Below are 23,660 nucleotides of genomic sequence, written 5' to 3' on the forward strand. Positions count from 1 at the left end.
GGAGGAGGAGGAGGAGGAGGAAGAGGAGGAAGAGGATGACAGCAGGGTTGTAGTCTACCAGGCATTTTTGCTGCAGCTCATGTTAATTGCTCTATCAGGCGTTGGACATGGTCCTATGTATTCATTTTTGTTCAGTTCTTCTATGTTGCTCTTCATCCTGTTTATTATTTTGAAGATATTTGAAGTACTTGGCAGAAAAACACAGCTCCTGCATTAGAGAATTCCCCCTGTGGAGGGCACTGCAGGGTCTCCGCTGAGTCTATCTCTCCTCACATGAGGAGATATTGATCAGCTCACAGCCTGTGGTCTCTGTCAGTCAGCTGATGCCCCACACGCTGTACATGAGCTGACTGGCTAAGAGCAACTAGCTGGTCCTGCACTGGCTAAAGAGGTCCGATGCATGCCCTCGCATCCCTATAAATGGACGCACTCCTGATGGCCGTTGCCTTCAGTGCAGATAAGAGGTGGATTTACAGCAGTGTGTTCATGGAGTGTGTGGGTCTAAGTGAGTAGTGGTTATTCCTGTTATGGCCGAGATGTGTTTACTATTACTGTTAGTAGTAGTTTCTCTTAGTACTCTCTGTATGTTATTCCTGGGTTATATTACATGTTCAGGTAACATGTTTCTTTATATTTAGACAGTCCTTTTCTATACAGTTACTGTTATTTAATGTATAGTTTATTCATTATTTATCTTTTTCTGTACTTTCACACCATTTCCATGTTCATACCCCTGCTATGCAATGAAGTTTGCTGTGAGTGTTAACTCTCTGTGAGGTTGCCTTATTTCTTTGTCCGGCAAAGGTTTTCAGTGAGTCACAGACCAGTCAAATAGGAGGATATTCCCTCACAAAGTGGTCCTTCGAGACGGATTTGTGGTTTACCGACACTGTGATGGCAACCTCTGGAGAGTACACACAGAGCTAGCCTTTTGCCCTTCTGCGGTCCAGAGCAGGAGAGACGAATCTCAGCCTTTATGCAGTATTACCCTTTAGATGATATTTCTTTCGCACTGAGGACACCTCCCCACACGGATTATGCCCCCTGTTATTGTCCAACAGATGGAGGCAGCTGCCGACAGCGAGGAGGGCCAGGAGCATTCAATTAAATATCTTTGTATTAAATATCTTCGTATTATATACCCTGCTGTCCTATCTTCCCAGGTTTCCAGGGTTTCCTCTCACAGGCTGGTGAGCTTGAACAAGGACATGCACCTGCAAGTGTAGCTGCGGCCACAGAATAATGAGTAATGGCAAGGACTGTATATATAAATAGTAGGCTATTGCACAGCAACTCACAAGAGCAAGGACTGTATTTAAATATATAGGACATAGGAAGTAGTAAACAGTGACTGATGATTGCAGACAATATCAGTAGTAACATAATAATAACAGAAATGAGAACTACATAGAATACTGCCATTCTATAACATATTGCAATGATAAGAACACCGACTATATTTACGCATCCCATGCACACATGTCCACCCACTTTCTCAGACTGGAAAAACACTGTTCGGGCCAGGCTGATACTTACAGCTTGAGAGAGCATGCAATGGACCTGACTGGCCAGGGCTGGGCTAGCTAGGAGCGTCTGACCAATCACAGGATGCATGCTCAGTGCATCGGCAGAGTGTGGGGTGCATGGGGACAGTCTGATTGGCTGAATTAGTCCTAACGTGCCCTGGCAGGGGGATTCTGCAACACCTGCTATCATTGGGGTTTTTCAAAATTGCAGCCGACTTTAAAGGCGAGTCAAGACTGACTGATTTAAAAAATCACCTTGCATCTTAAATAACTACTCAATTTTATTTGTAGATCAATCAGTCAGTCACAATTTACCCATGATTACAGCAAATTTGAGATCAGAATTTTCACATCACCGGTGTTAAATTAAAATGATTTGTCACCCACAAACATAGTATTAAACTAACACTAAACTAACAACCCCAGAGTGTTGGTCCCTAACACCATGGGTGTTGCAAATTCCGACTTAAATGAACACTTTATTAGAGTTGATGTGGTTAAACTTTTTTACGTTAAGGAATAATGTAGTGTGAAGGTATTTTTTGGGGGGTGGGGGTAATAACATCGTAGGTTGTAAAGCTATATTTGCATATTTCCCAGCATTCCTTTCAAGTGATTGTGAGAGAAACCTACCCATGACTGTGTTTGTCAGTGGCAGACACATGGTTGTTGAGTTGAATAATACTTAGTTTTACACCAAGTGATTGCCTAAGTGAATGTGTTTGAAGAAAAAGTAAACCAATTATGACCATATTATACTGTTCTACAGAGTTAAAATACAGTGCTTATGCCAACTGAGAAAATGGCTTTAAAGTTTTTTTTGTTATCCAGACAATTCTTTCATCTTATTATGAAATTATTTTTTGTGCGTATCAACTATAACCATTGATATGACCCTTAAAATGTAGATACTGCACTCTGCCTTTGTATTGGCTTAAAAAAACTACATGGTTAATGCAAAGTGCAGTATCTACAATCTCAATGTGTTTATCCAACTTGTTGTTTTTCTAACTACATTCCAACTCTATTTCATGGTTTAATGTGGTTATGTTTTCATGTTTTGAATATTGTGTTGTAGTAACCCTGAAGCATCTTTTCACATTTGGTTGGACAGCAAATAAACTTTAAAGCGATTTTCTCAGTTCCCCTGTTTGCGTAGCTTTTGCCTTTGTATGGCAGAGCAGGTAACTGCAGCCAAAACAAGGTGGAACAAATCCAGAGTGCAATCATTTCAGTTACTGCCGTTTACCTTGGTTTTTACTTGGATGTTGTAGTTAGTGCAAATTTCACACACCATTTTCTCTGAAATTTAACATAACTGAATAAGGATACTTTGTCACAAGATAAAACAAATACTAGAAAGTCTGATTTCAGTCACTACCAAAATGGTAGTTTTTGCTTTTGTAGGGCAGCATACATGTCATAGGGCCTTTCGTTATGGCCTAGGTTTGAAAATCTGGGACCATGGGCCAAATAACACCTGCAAGTCACAATAAACTGGTTTGAAAAGTGATCCGTTATTCCTTTCAGAACCCAGCCAGAGAGAGGATAACCAACAAATTGAATATTTTATCACCAACCACATGCATTCAGAACAACTGCTATGGTGGAGGAGTATACAAACAAGACCACCTAAACCATGTAAACTGCAACAACCACCTCAGTAATGGGTGCAATATATCCAACCCCTTATAGATTGGATTAGTTTTGAAAAATGCAAGTTATTTATCTTGGTATAGTATAAGATGAATTAATCAATGTGCATGCAGAAACATTGATATTTACATTTTCTTTTCTAAAAGTCAACCTGCAACAAAGCACTCTGAGAAGAATGATAATAAGGCCCTTCCCATGTCTTTCTCACTATGAACGAGTTAACGGAAATGAGCTCAACATAGTCGAGTAACAACAACACCATGCAGTGTTGATTCCACTGTGATTCAAATAACACTTCATTTATACACCACATGTGGTGGACATTTCAATCCAACTTGTGTTAACCTCACTAGAATCAACACTTTTTTACCTTTAACACTGAGATTTTCACACTAGCAAATCTGCTGTTATACATAACGGTGTTGATCCTCTCAGAGGTAGGCCTTGTCTGCAAGATCCACGGCAACGGCCTACCTCACAAGGTAAGGTAGCGTTTCCCAAACGATGTCCTGGGGACCTCAAGGGACCCACATTTTGTTTTTTGCCCTCATTATCAAGCTTTGATTATTTGACTCAGCTGTGTAGTGCTAGGATAAAAACTAAATGTACACCCCTTGGTATAGGAAACACTGAGGCCTAGAGACTATGTTCATGAACACAGTAAAAAGTCCTCTAATTGTGCAGTATTTTTATGGTCAGTAACATTAACTGCACCTACAGTGCATTCAGAAAGTATTCAGACCCCTTGATTTTTCCCCCACATTTTGTTACGTTAAAGCCTTACTCTAAAATTAATCAAATCATTTTAGAGTAAGGGTTTTTCTTTATTTGGACTTTTTTCTACATTGTAGAATAATATTGAAGACATCAAAACTATGAAATAACACATATGGAATCGTGTAGTAACCAAAAAAGTGTTAAACAAATCAAAATATATTTTATCTTGGGATTCTTCAAAGTAGCCAACATTTGCCTTGATGACCAAGTTGTAGCGTCATACCCAAGAAGACTCGAGGCTGTAATCGCTGCCAAAGGTGCTGCAACAAAGTACTGAGTAAAGGGTATGAATACTTATGTAAATGTAATATTTAAGTTTAGAAGTTTTTGATATATTAGCAAAAATTCAAAAAACCTGTGTTTGCTTTGTAATTATGGGGTATTGGGTGTAGATTGATGAGGAAAAACAACAATTTAATCAATTTTAGAATAAGGCTGTAACATAACAAAATGTGGAAAAAGTCAAGGGGTCCGAATACTTTCCGAATGTACTGTATGTGAAAATATTTCACTCATTAACCCAAATTGAAATCTACGGAGACGTTGCTTTCTGTCACTTCTCTTCTCACTCTCTTCTCTATACAGTGTATATAGAGCCCAGGGATGGAAAAATACCCAATTGTCATATTTGATTAAAAGTAAAGATATCTTAAAAGAAAATGACTCAAGTAAAAGTGAAAGTCACCCAGTAAAATATTTATTGAGTAAAAGTATTTGGTTTTAAATATACTTAAGAATCAAAAGTAAATGTAATTGCTAAAATATACTTAAGTATTAAAAGTAAATGTAATTGCTAAAATATACTTAAGTATCAAAAGTAAATGTAATTGCTAAAATATACTTAAGTATCAAAAGTAAAAGTGCAAATACTTTGAAATTCCTTATATTAAGCAAACTAGATGGGGACATATATATATTTTTTAATAACGGAAAGCCTTGGGGCACACACCAAAACTCATAATTTACAAACAAAGCATGTATGTTTCGTGAGTCCACCAGATCAGAGGCAGTAGGGATGACCAGGGGTGTTCTCTGTTTAGTGAGTCAACCAGATCAGAGGCAGTAGGGATGACCAGGGATGTTCTCTGTTTAGTGAGTCCTCCAGATCAGAGGCAGTAGGGATGACCAGGGATGTTCTCTGTTTAGTGAGTCAACCAGATCAGAGGCAGTAGGGATGACCAGGGATGTTCTCTGTTTAGTGAGTCCTCCAGATCAGAGGCAGTAGGGATGACCAGGGATGTTCTCTGTTTAGTTGTCCACCAGATCAGAGGCAGTAGGGATGACCAGGGATGTTCTCTGTTTAGTGAGTCCACCAGATCAGAGGCAGTAGGGATGACCAGGGATGTTCTCTGTTTAGTGAGTCAACCAGATCAGAGGCAGTAGGGATGACCAGGGATGTTCTCTGTTTAGTGAGTCAACCAGATCAGAGGCAGTAGGGATGACCAGGGATGTTCTCTGTTTAGTGAGTCCTCCAGATCAGAGGCAGTAGGGATGACCAGGGATGTTCTCTGTTTAGTGAGTCAACCAGATCAGCGGCAGTAGGGATGACCAGGGATGTTCTCTGTTTAGTGAGTCCTCCAGATCAGAGGCAGTAGGGATGACCAGGGATGTTCTCTGTTTAGTGAGTCCCCCAGATCAGATGCAGTAAGGATGACCAGGGATGTTCTCTGCTTAGTGAGTCCTCCAGATCAGAGGCAGTAGGGATGACCAGGGATGTTGTCTTGATAAGTGTGTGAATTGGACCCTTTTTCTGTCTTGCTGAGAATTATAAATGTAATGAGTACTTTTGGGTGTCAAGGAAAATGTATGGAGCAAAACGTAAATGATTTTCTTTAGGAATGTAGTGAAGTAAAACTAAAAGTTGTCAACAATATAAATAGTAAAGTAAAGTACCCATCAAAACTACTTTAAAGTATTTTTCTTAAGTACTTTACGCCACTGATGGAGTCTTACAGTCTATGGAGCCTATTGTCATACAGTCTATTACCACTTAGTCTTCTACTAGTGGATGTATGTAGCTTCATTCATCACTGAATATTTTATGATGCATTTGATTGCATTTACCTTTCGGGTGGGGTGACTTGTCAGTTGTTTATCAACCCACATGAGTTTAACCCTATACACATTTGGTAAATAGTCAGCAGTTTCTTTACAATACAGAATAAGATGAATAAGACAAGGCACAATAGGCTAATATTTTCTTAGAGCTCATCTGAAGAAATACAAGAAGATGATGGAAGGCGTTCACAGCGCTGTTGCTGAGTGTGTAATTGCGTCAAATGACCAGCGTGTGGCGCCTAAGTTCCGTCATCAAGGTTTTGGTCTCATCTCTCAGATGCTCTGACGAGAGAGGTGCAATTCAGTAGCTGACACTGCTAATACTGTACTTTTAGGTTTGACCCATACCAGAATGTATAATTATTTTGGTAAATAAATCCTTAAAAGGTTCAAGCAAAATATCCCGCTCTTGAAATGTTAAGTAGTAGGTTATATTAAAAAATATCCTACATATTTGGCATAATTGTGTACTCAGTTCAACAGGTTATGAAAATAGTTCCAATGATTGAAAATGGTGTTTTAAACTCTGGAAAAGGGACCAGGTGAGAGAGAACACAGATTAGTGCCACAGGGCACCGTTAGTTTGTTGACGCCCTCGACTAGCCTCTTCCACCTCCCCCTTCTTATACTCTACACACACACACACACATGCACACGCACCGGCGTGAAATCCAACTACTCAACTCGAAAGCTAGCGGTAGAATCAACCCAAGCCACCCCTTCATACACAAAGCAATCATTGGGGGACATAAAAGGCATGGAGTGGCGGAGCCTGCAGCGTACCTACGCAGTTTTCAAAGTGGACCGAGCTTGAAGCCATTCCTTGTATTTAAAGGTATCCGGATATCCAGTGACCCAGTGGAGACCGTTCTACGGACATTTCCTTGCCGTTTCTCGAGTGATATTTTGTTTTTGGCACAATGGGGTGCTGCAGCGGCCGATGCACGCTCATCTTTCTCTGCTCGATTCAGCTGGTGAGTGGTGGCCCGTTCCCTCTGTAGCCTAATACGAGAAGTGTCATTTGCCCTGTTTCTTATGTTTGTTTAGAAATTGGAAATCGGTTTTGGGTGAAACACACATTTCTTTGAAATAATTTTTGTAATTTTTCTTGGAACACTGGCCAATTTTACTACCGGTGCTTTCGTGTGTGAATGTATCAACCTAGTTAAAATGCTAACTTTTAGAGGATACATTTAACTATTTGCGTCAAGTGTTATGTGCCCAAACTAACCTACACCTGTAGCACGCTGTTTTGTTCGTTCACCCTGTCCGCTACACGAGGATAGGCTACTCTGCGATTTATGAGGGACATATGGCAAGACTGAAGAGCGGTGTGAGCATTCTGCACTGCACGCCCTGAACCACAAGCTACAGTATGTGGTTCTCCTAGTCCTATAGTGGGCAGCCACCAGGTTCAATTACATGACTCTTTTACAAAGACATGTTCACACACCTCTGCTTATTTTACTGTAGCCTACAGGTGTGTACTGCGATCCAATGTTTGTGCGTTGATCATTGACACAGTGGCCTGCCTATTGGTGTTTTGTGCAACACCAGCACCATTGTGTCTTCTCAGCTAAAGTAATTCATGTGTGGCAGATCAGAGTACATCCATCAAACCACTTTCACACAGTGAGTTAGTGTGTGTAATCCTAACTCAGTGAAAATATATAAACATGATAGTTTTGTAGGCAAGCTTCCATCTGTCCCAGAAGCACCATGGGAACCTGTGATCCACAATGCAAAAGGGCATCAGCAAGTTGAAAGCTGCTGGAAAGAGGTTGTTACCTGGTTGTGATCAGTGGAGTGTGAGACGCGACATTTTACACAGAGTAGCTGTGAACTTGTTGTTAGTGCCTCCTCCCCATTCTGAATGTTGTCATCTCTCTCTCGCTGTCTCTCTCAATCTCAAATCAATTCAAAGATTATTGGCATGGGAAATATGTTTACATTACCAAAGCATGTGAAATAGATTATAAACAAAAGTTAAATAAACAATCAGAAATTAACAGTAAACATTACACTCACAAAAGTTTCAGAAGAATAGATACATTTCAAATGTTATATTATGGCTATATATAGTGTTATAACAATGTGCAAATCACTGGTTTCCCTTTTCTTGTGGCAACAGGTCACACATATTGCTGCTGTGATGGCACAGTGTGGTATTTCACCCAATAGATGTGATTTTATCAAACTTGGATTTGTTTTCGAATTCTTTGTGGATCTGTGTAATCTGAAGGTCATATGTGTCTCTAATATGTTCATACATTGGACAGGAGGTTAGGAAGTGCATCTCAGTTTCCACCTCATTTTGTGGGCAGTGAGCACATTACCTGTCTTCTCTTAAGAGCCAGGTCTGCCTACGGCGGCCTTTCTTAATGGCAAGGCTAAAAGTGTATTTTTCCATATATAGACACATCATATGTGTTTTAGTCAAATCAACTACAGTGGGGCAAAAAAGTATTTAGTCAGCCACCAATTGTGCAAGTTCTCCCACTTCAACTATGACAGACAAAATGAAAAAAGAACATCCAGAAAATCACATTGTAGGATTTTTAATGAATTTATTTGCAAATTATGGTGGAAAATAAGTATTTGGTCAATAACAAAAGTTTATCTCAATACTTTGTTATATACCCTTTGTTGGCAATGACAGAGGTCAAACGTTTTCTGTAAGTCTTCACAAGGTTTTCACACACTGTTGCTGGTATTTTGGCCCATTCCTCCATGCAGATCTCCTCTAGAGCAGTGATGTTTTGGGGCTGTTGCTGGGCAACACGGACTTTCAACTCCCTCCAAAGATTTTCTATGGGGTTGAGATCTGAAGACTGGCTAGGCCACTCCAGGACCTTGAAATGCTTCTTACGAAGCCACTCCTTCATTGCCCGGGTGGTGTGTTTGGGACCATTGTCATGCTGAAAGACCCAGCCACGTTTCATCTTCAATGCCCTTGCTGATGGAATGAGTTTTTTTACATGGATCAGTCGTCCTGGTCCCTTTGCAGAAAAACAGCCCCAAAGCATGATGTTTCCACCCCCATGCTTCACAGTAGGTATGGTGTTCTTTGGATGCAACTCAGCATTCTTTGTCCTCCAAACACGACGAGTTGAGTTTTTACCAAAAAGTTCTATTTTGGTTTCATCTGACCATATGACATTCTCCCAATCTTCTTCTGGATCATCCACATGCTCTTTAGCAAACTTCAGACGGGCCTGGACATGTACTGGCTTAAGCAGGGGGACACGTCTGGCACTGCAGGATTTGAGTCCCTGGCGGCGTAGTGTGTTACTGACGGTAGGCTTTGTTACTTTGGTCCCAGCTCTCTGCAGGTCATTCACTAGGTCCCCCCGTTTGAGGATTTTGGGATTTCTGGGATTTTTGCTCACCGTTCTTGTGATCATTTTGACCCCACGGGGTGAGATCTTGCGTGGAGCCCCAGATCGAGGGAGATTATCAGTGGTCTTGTATGTCTTCCATTTCCTAATAATTGCTCCCACAGTTGATTTCTTCAAACCAAGCTGCTTACCTATTGCAGATTCAGTCTTCCCAGCCTGGTGCAGGTCTACAATTTTGTTTCTGGTGTCCTTTGACAGCTCTTTGGTCTTGGCCATATTTGAGTTTGGAGTGTGACTGTTTGAGGTTGTGGACAGGTGTCTTTTATACTGATAACAAGTTCAAAGGTGCCATTAATACCGGTAAAGAGTGGAGGACAGAGGGGCCTCTTAAAGAAGAAGTTACAGGTCTGTGAGAGCCAGAAATCTTGCTTGTTTGTAGGTGACCAAATACTTATTTTCCACCATAATTTGCAAATAAATTCATTAAAAATCCTACAATGTGATTTTCTGGAATTTGTTTTCTCTCATTTTGTCTGTCATAGTTGAAGTGTACCTATGATGAAAATTACAGGCCTCTCATCTTTTTAAGTGGGAGAACTTGCACAATTGGTGGCTGACTAAATACTTTTTTGCCCCACTGTATATGCACTGAGCTTGTCTGATTTTTTTAAGCGAACTATTTGCTAAAATAATTAAGATACACAAATGACTCAATGCATACATGTGTCATGTAATTGATTTGATTGTGCCGGGCCTGGCTCTGAGTTGCTGTGCTCTGTTAAAAAAAAGACAGCGAGTGATTTTGTGCTGCATCAACCACCACAGAACAACAGTGTGTCACACGCTGTCCGTGTTGCTGAAGCTGCAACATAATTACAGCCATTTCTGACTGAAAAGTTAAGTTACCAAAATCTCTAATTTGTTTAGGTTAAACATTCCCTATTCCTTCAACCCTTGCTCTCTTTTTACGTGATACATGTAAGCATCACGTGCACGTGAACAATAGGGCCTGACCTATATTTAGCATATCATAATCACATCAATAAATTGGTTATATTAAACTCTGAACAACGTAACATGTGACATAAAAATGTATGCAGAAGACGTGACAATAAACTCAAAATGGAGGAATGTTTACTGTTTGCTCAGGAGGTAAAGGGGAAGTCAGATGTGTCGAATAAATGTGACTAGTTGTGCAAAATACTGCAGATCAAGAAAAATATGGTATGGAGCAAGCACTGTGTGCATATTATGCGTGCCAAACACGCATAATAAGCCAATATGACATCATACAATATAAATATAATATTCCATTTGGAAGAATGTAAACAACACTAGATAAATTATAAGTGTGCCAGAGAGTCTGTAACATTTTTAGATTTTTTTGTAAAGCCTTTATTAAAGCAAAGACTAAAATGCAATTTCCGAAATGGAACGGTTTAGGCCTGGTAAATTGTTTACGCTAATTATCATTGATCGCTTTGTTATTTTATTTTAAAACGAAAATGCTTGATTGCCTTTCACGTCATGAATGACTCATATGCTGTGTGATGACATTAACGTATAAATCATTGATTGATACAGTAGCCTATATACTCTAAGTTTTGAAATATAGACCTAAGATACAGTATTAAGACTAAACTGTATGCGCTCTACAGCTCAATGGTGGTTATACGAGGCTGCTATAATAAGCCTACTAATGATATTACTTATTATAATAATGTCACGTTCGTCGTACGGACGAATACATACTTTTTATATATAATGAAGAACACTTAACAAACTATACAAAAACAACAAACCGAACGTGAAGCTATATAATACTAGTGCAGACTCAGGCAACTAGACATAGACAATAACCCACGAAATACCCAAAGAAGATTGCTCCCTAAATATGGTTCCCAATCAGAGACATCGATACACACCTGCCTCTAATTGAGAACCAATCTAGGCAACCATAGACATATATAAACACCTAGATAGTAAACAACCCCAAAAACCTACAAAACCCCTAGACAGTACAAAAAACACATACATGACCCATGTCACACCCTGACCTAACCATAATAATAATAATAATAAGGAGATCAAGAATAAACAAGGGTTATTATTGTTATTATAAATATGTTTTTTTCGGACAATTTGGAACAGTGTAAACAACACTAAATTAATGATAAAGAATACCAGAGAGGCTGGTCCAATGAAAACAAGTGGACAGCCTTTATTACAGTAGGGAAAATATAAAAAATAGAAGTGAACAGCCTTTATTACAGTAGGGAAAATATTATAAATAGAAGTGGACAGCCTTTATTACAGTAGGGAAAAGATTAAAAATAGAAGTGGACAGCCTTTATTACAGTAGGGAAAATATTAAAAATAGAAGTGGACAGCCTTTATTACAGTATGGAAAAGATTATAAATGGAAGTGGACAGCCTTTATTACAGTAGGGAAAATATTATAAATAGAAGTGGACAGCCTTTATTACAGTATGGAAAATATTAAAAATAGAAGTGGACAGCCTTTATTACAGTATGGAAAATATTAAAAATAGAAGTGGACAGCCTTTATTATAGTAGGGAAAATATTAAAAATAGAAGTGGACAGCCTTTATTACAGTATGGAAAATATTAAAAATAGAAGTGGACAGCCTTTATTACAGTATGGAAAAGATTATAAATAGAAGTGGACAGCCTTTATTACAGTATGAAAAATATTATAAATAGAAGTGGACAGCCTTTATTACAGTAGGGAAAATATTAAAAATAGAAGTGGACAGCCTTTATTACAGTATGGAAAAGATTATAAATAGAAGTGGACAGCCTTTATTACAGTATGAAAAATATTATAAATAGAAGTGGACAGCCTTTATTACAGTAGGGAAAATATTAAAAATAGAAGTGGACAGCCTTTATTACAGTATGGAAAAGATTAAAAATAGAAGTGGACAGCCTTTATTACAGTATGGAAAAGATTATAAATGGAAGTGGACAGCCTTTATTACAGTAGGGAAAATATTATAAATAGAAGTGGACAGCCTTTATTACAGTATGGAAAATATTAAAAATAGAAGTGGACAGCCTTTATTACAGTATGGAAAATATTAAAAATAGAAGTGGACAGCCTTTATTATAGTAGGGAAAATATTAAAAATAGAAGTGGACAGCCTTTATTACAGTATGGAAAATATTAAAAATAGAAGTGGACAGCCTTTATTACAGTATGGAAAAGATTATAAATAGAAGTGGACAGCCTTTATTACAGTATGAAAAATATTATAAATAGAAGTGGACAGCCTTTATTACAGTAGGGAAAATATTAAAAATAGAAGTGGACAGCCTTTATTACAGTATGGAAAAGATTATAAATAGAAGTGGACAGCCTTTATTACAGTATGAAAAATATTATAAATAGAAGTGGACAGCCTTTATTACAGTAGGGAAAATATTAAAAATAGAAGTGGACAGCCTTTATTACAGTATGGAAAAGATTAAAAATAGAAGTGGACAGCCTTTATTACAGTATGGGAAAAGATTATAAATAGAAGTGGACAGCCTTTATTATAAATAGAAGTGGACAGCCTTTATTACAGCATGGAAAAGATTATAAATAGAAGTGGACAGCCTTTATTACAGCATGGAAAAGATTATAAATAGAAGTGGACAGCCTTTATTACAGTATGGAAAATATTATAAATAGAAGTGGATAGCCTTTATTACAGTATGGAAAATATTATAAATAGAAGTGGACAGCCTTTATTACAGTATGGAAAATATTAAAAATAGAAGTGGACAGCCTTTATTACAGTATGGAAAAGATTAAAAATAGAAGTGGACAGCCTTTATTACAGTATTGAAAATATTAAAAATAGAAGTGGACAGCCTTTATTACAGTAGGGAAAAGATTATAAATATAAGCATTTGTGAAATTGTTGCGTGAGGCTTGGTGCTCACTGAATCAGTAGGCTATAAAACAAACACTCAAACAGGCAACAGAAGCAGGATATGTCTCATTTCTGTAGATATGGATGATTTTTAAAGCCAGGCACATTTAACAGTTAGACTATTGATTACAGACGTAATTAAGTTGGCCTTGCTTCTCTCCTCACTTTTCTTAGACAATTAAAGCAAGAGTTGTTTTCTCCTCTCCTAACTCCGCTGCTGCCTCCACCACATTGTTCTCAACACCAATATGCTGGTTAACTTTACTATTATGCACATAGCAACATGGTCTAAGAAAAGGCCCCAATTTACCAGCTCACTGATGTGTTTCAGAACTGTAGACAGCGACCGCTATCCAACGTGGGAGAAAGTGCATTTGTTATAAAATAATATTATTTTTATTTGTGTTGCACCATTGTTCTTACATAGTATAACCATATACCATTTTAGTAGCACGTCTTAGACAGATGGACTGTGCCATCGCCACGGCCTCCACAGTGGATCAGTCCACTCAGACATGCGCGACCAACAGCCTATCAACCAAACAATCGACCAGTTGACTAAATGGGATCAGCCCTAATCTTAATTCTGTTCTGCATGCATTATTTGGTCTATTACATTGTACACAGAGGACATTTTTGTAAAATTCTGTAGTCATAATTTGGTGTTTGTCACTTTTTGTGAATTGTTGGTTGGTGAGCACAATGTGTTCTATAATTGATTCAAGTATTTTTTGACATTGGAATTCTATGTTCCTTTTGATGGCGTAGATTAGGAGGTCCTTCTTGCCTTGTGTCTCAGATCGTTCATAGCTTTGTGGAAATTACCCGTGGTGCTGATGTTTAGGCCGAGTTAGGTATTGTTTTTTGTGTTCTCTTGGGCAACGGTGTCTAAATGGAGTTTGTATTTGTGGTCCTGTCAACGTGACCTATTTTGGAACACCATTATATTTGTCTTACTGGGATTCACTGTCAGGGCCCCAGGTCTGACAGAATCTGTGCAGACGATCTAGATGCTGCTGTCCTTCTTGGTTGGGGACAGAAGCACCAGATGACGTGACTATCATTAATGTGGTGACTGTTATTTATCAAATAATTACCTACTATGTTTAATTGTTATTAAATTAATCATGTAACAATTATCTCATTAGGAATTTGGGGCACCACGGGAAAATGTTGTTTACCTAGTTACTATCTCGCGACTTAAACTCTAAAGACATATAAATATCTCTTACCACAATAACAGTCCATTATTAATTATTACCTCATCAGTCTCATTCTGAACGTCACATAATTCTTGGATATCAGAATGAACCCTAACCTATCTGATTAATCAGCAATACAAAAATTGGCTTAGTCATTTATTTACTAACTAATGAAAATAATCACACAGAAATACATAAACACACACACACATGGTATAGGTTGTCGATTACTAACGTACTTCAATGAAAATAGGTCCCTAGTGGACAAACAAGAGCATGACCGTTTTGTTGCACAATAGAAAAGAAGGGGTAGGTAAGGAGAGGGAGAGACAAAGAGAGTCAATGTATCGTACATCCATTTGGAAACTACGCTCACCGTAACCAGAATACTTAACACCCTAACAACCGCTCATTCGGATTAGAAATGCTATGTATATTTACGCGTAGATGTCGTTCTCTGTCGTCTCTCTGTTGAAACCACTGACCTCTGTTGAAACCATCTGTCTATCTGGAGTGGTTCGATGTAAGTCTCTAGTTGTTCACCAGAGGTCACAATGTCCTTAGTTTTAGTGTTGGAGTGTTCGTTAATATAGATACTTCAGGTGTACCACACGGTGTTCAGAGGGATCTGTTCTTCCCCTTCGTCTTTGGTCAAATGTCCTAAACTACATTACATGCACAGCTGCAGACTGAATGTTCTGGTCTAGTCTTTACCTTCTTCACTCGGGTTGAGAGTTTCAGAGGGTCTTCCCATTTTCAGCCGTGTAGCCACCGTTCCACTCTGTCTGGTCTTGTAGTTTTGATCATTTCAACGTGTGGGCCACGGCCTCACGTACTCTGGTCTAATGTACATTTCGTTAGCGAGTCATTTTAAACACTCTGGCCTTGGAGGGCATTCCGTCATGTTGACACAAACTCTGAGCTCACTTGGGCATGGCTACTGACTGGGCACAAGTTTGCATGAAATACAGTTTTCATTTAGAAGGTTAAAATTATATTTTTATCTTTTCATAAATAGTTTCATCTGTCTTCATATTGTATTAACATCATACCTGGTGGGAACTACAACGAGAACGTGTATCCTTCCTAAGTTAGAGTATTTCCGGTATACAGTCTTTCTACCAATTTTAATGACGTCACAAAATAGATATACATTTTCCCTATTCCATCTCTCATCATTCCTAACATTCGGATGTTGAAACAAATTGTCCCAGTGTTCATCGTTAGATGTTGAAGTTTTCGGTGACCACTCTTCTGTAACACCCAGATATTCCATTCTCCCAAACTAGAGATCAAGAAAGAGAAAGTGCTCTCTGAAATGTATGACAGCCTGTTAGGTCATAAAACAGGCCCTACTCCACCCCTCTCCTCTCCTGTGGGAGAGAGGGGGGTCTGGCTATCTGTCAGCCATTGCCAGTTTATCTGGCACCATTGATCCTTACCAAGGATAAAGAGTCATGATATCAGCAAACAGTAGACATTTGATTTCAGATTCTAGTAGGGTGAGTCCGGATGCTGCAGGCTGTTCTAGTACCCTCACCAATTCTCTCACTCTCAACCACCCTACAGGGGGAAGTAGAGGTGACAGGGTGTGAGAATGTTATTTATGATGGCATTAATAGAGCTCTCTCACACAGTGAGGTTGGGTAAGCCCATGGTACACAACCATGTCAGCTAAAATATCAATAACCTTCTCTTTCATTTGTTACAAAAACTCTGGTAATTATTTCCATGCACCAGGGATTACGTTCAAGGAAAAGACTCTGGTAATTCTTTCCATGCACCAGGGATTACGTTCAAGGAAAAGGGAGTAGGGAGAGAGAGAATAAAGTGTATACACTACCAGTCAAAGTTTTACAACACCTACTCGTTCAGTGGTTTTGATTTTTTTAAACTATTTTCTACATTGTAGAATAGTAGTGAAGACATCAAAACTATGACATAACACATATGGAATCATGTAGTAACCAAAAAAGTGTTAAATCATCGAAAATATATTTTATATGAGATTCTTCAAATACAAATGGCGTTCTCTCAACCAGCTTTATGAGGTCACCTGCAATACATTTCAATTAACAGGTGTGCCTTCTTAAAAGTTACATTTGGAATTTATTTCCTTCTTAACCAGTTGTGGCGAGCAAACCCGGATCCGGGATCCTATTTATAGACCTAAGCTCATTACCATAACGCAACGTTAACTATTCATGAAAATCGCAAATGAAATGAAATAAATATGCTAGCTCTCAAGCGTAGCCTTTTGTTAACAACACTGTCATCTCAGATTTTCAAAATATGCATTTGTGTAAGAGTATTGATACCTAGCGTAGCATTTAGCGTAGCATTTAGCGTAGCATTTAGCGTAGCATTCAGCATGCAACATTTTCACAAAAACAAGAAAAGCCTTAAAATAAAATCATTTACCTTTGAAGAACTTCAGATGTTTTCAATGAGGACACTCTCAGTTAGATAGCAAATGTTCAGTTTTTCCAAAAAGATTCTTTGTGTATTAGAAATTGCTCCGTTTTGTACATCACGTTTGGCTACCAAAAAAACCTGTATCCAGGAGTGTATTTATCCCTGCAAGCTCTTTAGCATAACGCAACGTTAACTATTCATGAAAATCGCAAATGAAATGAAATAAATATGCTAGCTCTCAAGCTTAGCATTTTGTTAACAACACTGTCATCTCAGATTTTCAAAATATGCTTTTCAACCAATCATTTGTGTAACAGTAGCTAGCTAGCGTAGCATTTATCGTTAGCATTAGCGTTAGCATTTAGCAGGCAACATTTTCACAAACAGAAAAGCATTCAAATTATATCATTTACGTTTGAAGAACTTCAGATGTTTTCAATGAGAAGACTCTGTTAGATAGCAAATGTTCAGTTTTTCCTGAATGATTATTAGTTTAGGAGAAATCGCTCCGTTTGGTGCGTCATGTTTGGCTACCAAAAAAACCCGAAAATCCAGTCATCAATTCGCCAAACTTTTTTCCAAATTAACTCCATAATATCGACTGAAACATGGCAAACGTTGTTTAGAACCAATCCTCAAGGTGTTTTTCACATATCGCTTCGATGATATATCCTTCGTGGAAGTGTGCTTTCTGTCCTGAATCCCAGGAGAAAATGCTGAACTGAAGATTACGCACCAATTTAGACAAAGGACACCGGGCGGACCCCTGGAAAATGTAGTCTCTTATGGCCAATCTTCCAATGATATACCTACAAATAGTCACAATGCTGCAGACATCTTGAAGAAACGACAGAAAGCGCAGGCTCGTTCCTGCTGCATTCACAGCCATATAAGGAGACATTGGAAAACAGAGCTTCAGAAATTCTGCTCATTTCCTGTTTGAAGTTTCATCTTGGTTTCGCCTGTAGCATGAGTTCTGTGGCACTCACAGATAATATCTTTGCAGTTTTGGAAACGTTAGACTGTTTTCTTTCCAAAGCTGTCAATTATATGCATAGTCGAGCATCTTTTCGTGACAAAATATTGCGCTTAAAACGGGCACGTTTTTTTATCCAATAATGAAATAGCGCCCACATAGATTCAACAGGTTAATGCGTTTGAGCCAATCAGTTGTGTTGTGACAAGGTAGGGGTGGTATTCAGAAGATAGCCCTATTTGGTAAATTACCAAATTCATATTATGGCAAGAAGAGCTCAAATAAGCAAAGAGAAATGACAGTCCATCATTACTTTAAGACATGCTCTGTCAAATATTGAAAATTTCAATAACTTTGAAAGTTCCTTCAAGTGCAGTCGGAAAAACTATCAAGTGCTATGATGAAACTGGCTCTCATGAGGACCGCCACAGGAATGGTAGACCCAGAGTTACTTCTGCTGCAGAGGATAAGTTCATTTGAGTTACCAGCCTCAGAAATCGCTGCCCAAATAAATGCTTCACAGAGTTCAAGTAACAGACACATCTCAACATCAACTGTTCAGAGGAGACTGTGTGAATCAGGCCTTCGTGGTTGAATTGCTGCAAAGAAACCACTACTAAAGCACACCAATAAGAAGAAGAGACTTGCTTGGGCCAAGAAACACAAGCAATGGACATTAGACCGGTGGAAATATGTCCTTTGGTCATATTGAGTCCAAATTGGAGATGTTTGGTTCCAACCGCCATATCGGTGTGGGTGAACGGATGATCTCTGCATGTGTATTTTCCACCGTAACGCATGGAGGAGGTGGTGGTGTGGGGGTGCATTGCTGGTGTCACTGTCTTTGATTTATTTAGAATTCAATGCACATTTAACCAGAATGGCTACCACAGCATTCTGCAGCGATAAGCCATCCCATCTGGTTTGGGCTTTTTGGGATCTATCATTTGTTTTCAGCAGGACAATGACCCAACACACCTCCAGGCTGTGTAAGATCTATTTTTACCAAGAAGGAGAGTGATGGACTGCTGCATCAGATGACCTGGCCTCCACAATTCCCCGACCTTAATCAAGTTGAGATGTTTTGGGATGAGTCGGACCGCAGAGTGAAGGAAAAGCAGCCAACAAGTGTTCAGCATACGTGGGAACTCCTTATAGACTGTTGAAAAATCATTCCAGGTGAAGCTGGTTGAGAGAATGCCAAGAGTGTTCAAAGCTGTCATCAAGGCAAAGTGTGGCTAGCTGAAGAATATGTTTTTTTAACACTGTTTTGGTTACTACATGATTCCATAGGTGTTATTTCATAGTGTGGATTTCTTCACTATTATTCTACAATATAGAAAATAGTAAAAATAAAGAAAAACCCTTGAATGAGTAGGTGTTCTAAAACTTTTGACCGGTAGTGTATATTCGGAAATGTGTTCCACTAATTGGTCTTTTGACCCATTGAGACCATGTCATGATTGGGTCTCTTCCTCTCCTAATGCCCAGCTAGATTACCACATGGGATTTATTTCCTGAACTCATTTCTTATCTACTCAAATCAAAATCAAATCAAATCAAATCAAATTTTATTTGTCACATACACATGGTTAGCAGATGTTAATGCGAGTGTAGCGAAATGCTTGTGCTTCTAGTTCCGACAATGCAGTAATAACCAACAAGTAATCTAGCTAACATTCCAAAACTACTACCTTATAGACACAAGTGTAAGGGGATAAAGAATATGTACATACAGATATATGGATGAGTGATGGTACAGAGCAGCATAGGCAAGATACAGTAGATGGTAACGAGTACAGTATATACATATGAGATGAGTATGTAAACAAAGTGGCATAGTTAAAGTGGCCAGTGATACATGTATTACATAAGGATGCAGTAGATGATAGAGTACAGTATATACTTATACATATGAGATGAATAATGTAGGGTATGTAAACATTATATTAGGTAGCATTGTTTAAAGTGGCTAGTGATATATTTTACATCATTTCCCATCAATTCCCATTATTAAAGTGGCTGGAGTTGAGTCAGTGTGTTGGCAGCAGCCACTCAATGTTAGTGATGGCTGTTTAACAGTCTGATGGCCTTGAGATAGAAGCTGTTTTTCAGTCTCTCGGGCCCAGCTTTGATGCACCTGTACTGACCTCGCCTTCTGGATGATAGCGGGGTGAACAGGCAGTGGCTCGGGTGGTTGTTGTCCTTGATGATCTTTATGGCCTTCCTGTAACATCGGGTGGTGTAGGTGTCCTGGAGGGCAGGTAGTTTGCCCCCGGTGATGCGTTGTGCAGACTACCCTCTGGAGAGCCTTACAGTTGTGGACGGAGCAGTTGCCGTACCAGGCGGTGATACAGCCCGCCAGGATGCTCTCGATTGTGCATCTGTAGAAGTTTGTGAGTGCTTTTGGTGACAAGCCGAATTTCGCAGTCGTGGGTGAACAGGGAGTACAGGAGAGGGCTCAGAACGCACCCTTGTGGGGCCCCAGTGTTGAGGATCAGCGGGGTGGAGATGTTGTTGCCTACCCTCACCACCTGGGGGCGGCCCGTCAGGAAGTCCAGTACCCAGTTGCACAGGGCGGGGTCGAGACCCAGGGTCTCGAGCTTGATGACGAGCTTGGAGGGTACTATGGTGTTGAATGCCGAGCTGTAGTCGATGAACAGCATTCTCACATAGGTATTCCTCTTGTCCAGATGGGTTAGGGCAGTGTGCAGTGTGGTTGAGATTGCATCGTCTGTGGACCTATTTGGGCGGTAAGCAAATTGGAGTGGGTCTAGGGTGTGAGGTAGGGTGGAGGTGATATGGTCCTTGACTAGTCTCTCAAAGCACTTCATGATGACGGAAGTGAGTGCTACGGGGCGGTAGTCGTTTAGCTCAGTTACCTTAGCTTTCTTGGGAACAGGAACAATGGTGGCCCTCTTGAAGCATGTGGGAACAGCAGACTGGTATAGGGATTGATTGAATATGTCCGTAAACACACCGGCCAGCTGGTCTGCGCATGCTCTGAGGGCGCGCCTGGGGATGCCGTCTGGGCCTGCAGCCTTGCGAGGGTTAACACGTTTAAATGTTTTACTCACCTCGGCTGCAGTGAAGGAGAGTCCGCATGTTTTCGTTGCAGGCCGTGTAAGTGGCACTGTATTGTCCTCAAAGCGGGCAAAAAAGTTATTTAGTCTGCCTGGTCATCCTGGTCCGTGACTGGGCTGGTTTTCTTCTTGTAGTCCGTGATTGACTGTAGACCCTGCCACATACCTCTTGTGTCTGAGCCGTTGAATTGAGATTCTACTTTGTCTCTATACTGACGCTTAGCTTGTTTGATAGCCTTGCGGAGGGAATAGCTGCACTGTTTGTATTCGGTCATGTTACCAGTCACCTTGCCCTGATTAAAAGCAGTGGTTCGCGCTTTCAGTTTCACGCGAATGCTGCCATCAATCCACGGTTTCTGGTTAGGGAATGTTTTAATCGTTGCTATGGGAACGACATCTTCAACGCACGTTCTAATGAACTCGCACACCGAATCAGCGTATTCGTCAATGTTGTTATCTGACGCAATATGAAACATATCCCAGTCCACGTGATGGAAGCAGTCTTGGAGTGTGGAATCAGCTTGGTCGGACCAGCGTTGGACAGACCTCAGCGTGGGAGCTTCTTGTTTTAGTTTCTGTCTGTAGGCAGGGATCAGCAAAATGGAGTCATGGTCAGCTTTTCTGAAAGGAGGGCGGGACAGGGCCTTATATGCGTCGCGGAAGTTAGAATAACAATGATCCAAGGTTTTTCCAGCCCTGGTTGCGCAATCGATATGCTGATACAATTTAGGGAGTCTTGTTTTCAGACTAGCCTTGTTAAAATCCCCAGCTATAATGAATGCAGCCTCAGGATGTATGGATTCCAGTTTGCAAAGAGTCAAATAAAGTTCGTTCAGAGCCATCGATGTGTCTGCTTGGGGGGGAATATATACGGCTGTGATTATAATCAAAGAGAATTCTCTTGGTAGATAATGCAGTCGACATTTGATTGTGAGGAATTCTAAATCAGGTGAACAGAAGGATTTGAGTTCCTGTATGTTTCTGTGATCACACCACGTCTCGTTAGCAATAAGGCATACACCCCCGCCCCTCTTCTTACCAGAAAGATGTTTGTTTCTGTCGGCGCGATGCGTGGAGAAACCCGCTGGCTGCACCGCCTCCGATAGCGTCTCTCCAGTGAGCCATGTTTCCGTGAAGCAAAGAACGCTAGGGAGTGGTGCACGATGTGCCCGTCTCCGGAGTCTGACCAGAAGACCGCCTCGTTTCCCTCTTTTACGGAGTCGTTTTTTTGGGTCGCCGGCTGGGATCCATTCCATTGTCCTGGTTGAAAGGCAGAACACAGAATCCGCTTCACGAAAATCATATTCTTGGTTGTACTGATGGTGAGTTGACGCTGATCTTATATTCAGTAGTTCTTCTCGACTGTATGTAATGAAACCTAAGATGACCTGGGGTACTAATGTAAGAAATAACACGTAAAAAAACAAAAAACTGCATAGTTTCCTAGGAACACGAAGCGAGGCGGCCATCTCTGTCGGCGCCAGCCAGCCATTCCAGCCCAAACCATTCTTTCACACAGACAATACTGTGTTGGTAGTGTGTGATGATCCTGCAACATTATGCTGGGTTGTCTGTGAGAACCATAGAATTTGTGGAATAAATTCCCATTCTGTGGTTAGAACTATGATTCCATTTCTAGTCTATTGACGTGGTCAGAATAGTGGTCAGAGCTCACAAGGGGGCCATGGTGATGTCATCCAGGCCCTATCAGGTCACAGTTACCTCTCGGCACTTGAGATTGATTGGTCATGTGTCATCGTGCTTGGGCTCTTGCCTATTCCCATTAACTGGTTGCTCAATCGCTGTGAGCAACCGAGCACTTTTGTCACACAGTTTTGTAGCAATGATTGCTACTTGACTTTCTACTTGGCTAGCGTTGATGACAGTGTTGTGTAAAATGTAGATGACAACGCGGTTCAAGTAAGTAAAGACTTCAATTCACAACCTCAATCCATGTACAGTATAAATAGATAACTGTTGTGGTACAGTTACAATGGGACCCATACCCATGTCTTTGTCCCAAACAATATGCTTCTCCATTTCTTCTCTCATATATTGCCTTATCCCAAGACTGTTGAGTTAAGCAGGAGTCCAGAAAGCTCCATTGCTGTGTGGGAAAGAGTTCCTCTCAGAGTGTGAATGATGGAAATATAATATTATCATCACCCATCATCCAGCAGCACTCTCTCCACTCTCCCAGGGTGCTTCACTCCTCTCATTGCTATCTGTCCCCTGATGTCCCAGGGGTATCTACTTGGCTGTCTATGAGATTCCTGAAGATCTGTCTCTCTCCTCCCAGAATGCGCTCTGCTTCCAATGTGACAGGGGGGCTTCAGGGCTGTTGGTAACTGTCACCCCAGGGCAGGAATGTGACACACATACATGTGTGCACATGTGCACACACAAACACATGCACGCAGACAGAGAGACATGATGTGGTCCGTTTTTAGGGCCCTTTTCACCTGAGAACTTCTACTTGTTTCTATTTACCTCATGAATGACTCACCAATGTCTATATGTACATTATCAGATCAATGTCTTTCATATGAGCTAGGCTGGTTTGTGTGTGTGTTTGTGTGACATTGAAGATCTCTGAGGCTTTTCCAAGACTTGATCCTCGTTGATCCTGTTGAAAGCTATCACCTCACTGGATAGGATAGGAAAGGAGAGAAGAGGTTTTCTCTAAGT

The 23,660-nt window shown here is 40.1% G+C and overlaps 1 protein-coding gene across 1 annotated transcript in view; it reads left to right on the plus strand.

Moving 5' to 3' along the window:
• Positions 1-6,668: 6,668 nt before the first annotated feature.
• Positions 6,669-23,660, plus strand: part of LOC139376323 (sodium/potassium-transporting ATPase subunit beta-1-interacting protein 3-like) — a 153,869-nt gene continuing 136,877 nt past the window's right edge. Inside the window, exon 1 of the mRNA XM_071118717.1 lies at positions 6,669-6,991. Coding sequence (XP_070974818.1) covers positions 6,938-6,991 — 54 coding nt within the window. The 5' untranslated portion in view covers positions 6,669-6,937. The remainder of the gene's footprint in view (positions 6,992-23,660) is intronic.

Source organism: Oncorhynchus clarkii, chromosome 20 (assembly GCF_045791955.1).
Source record: "Oncorhynchus clarkii lewisi isolate Uvic-CL-2024 chromosome 20, UVic_Ocla_1.0, whole genome shotgun sequence".
In the NCBI taxonomy this organism is placed as follows: Eukaryota; Metazoa; Chordata; class Actinopteri; order Salmoniformes; family Salmonidae; genus Oncorhynchus; species Oncorhynchus clarkii.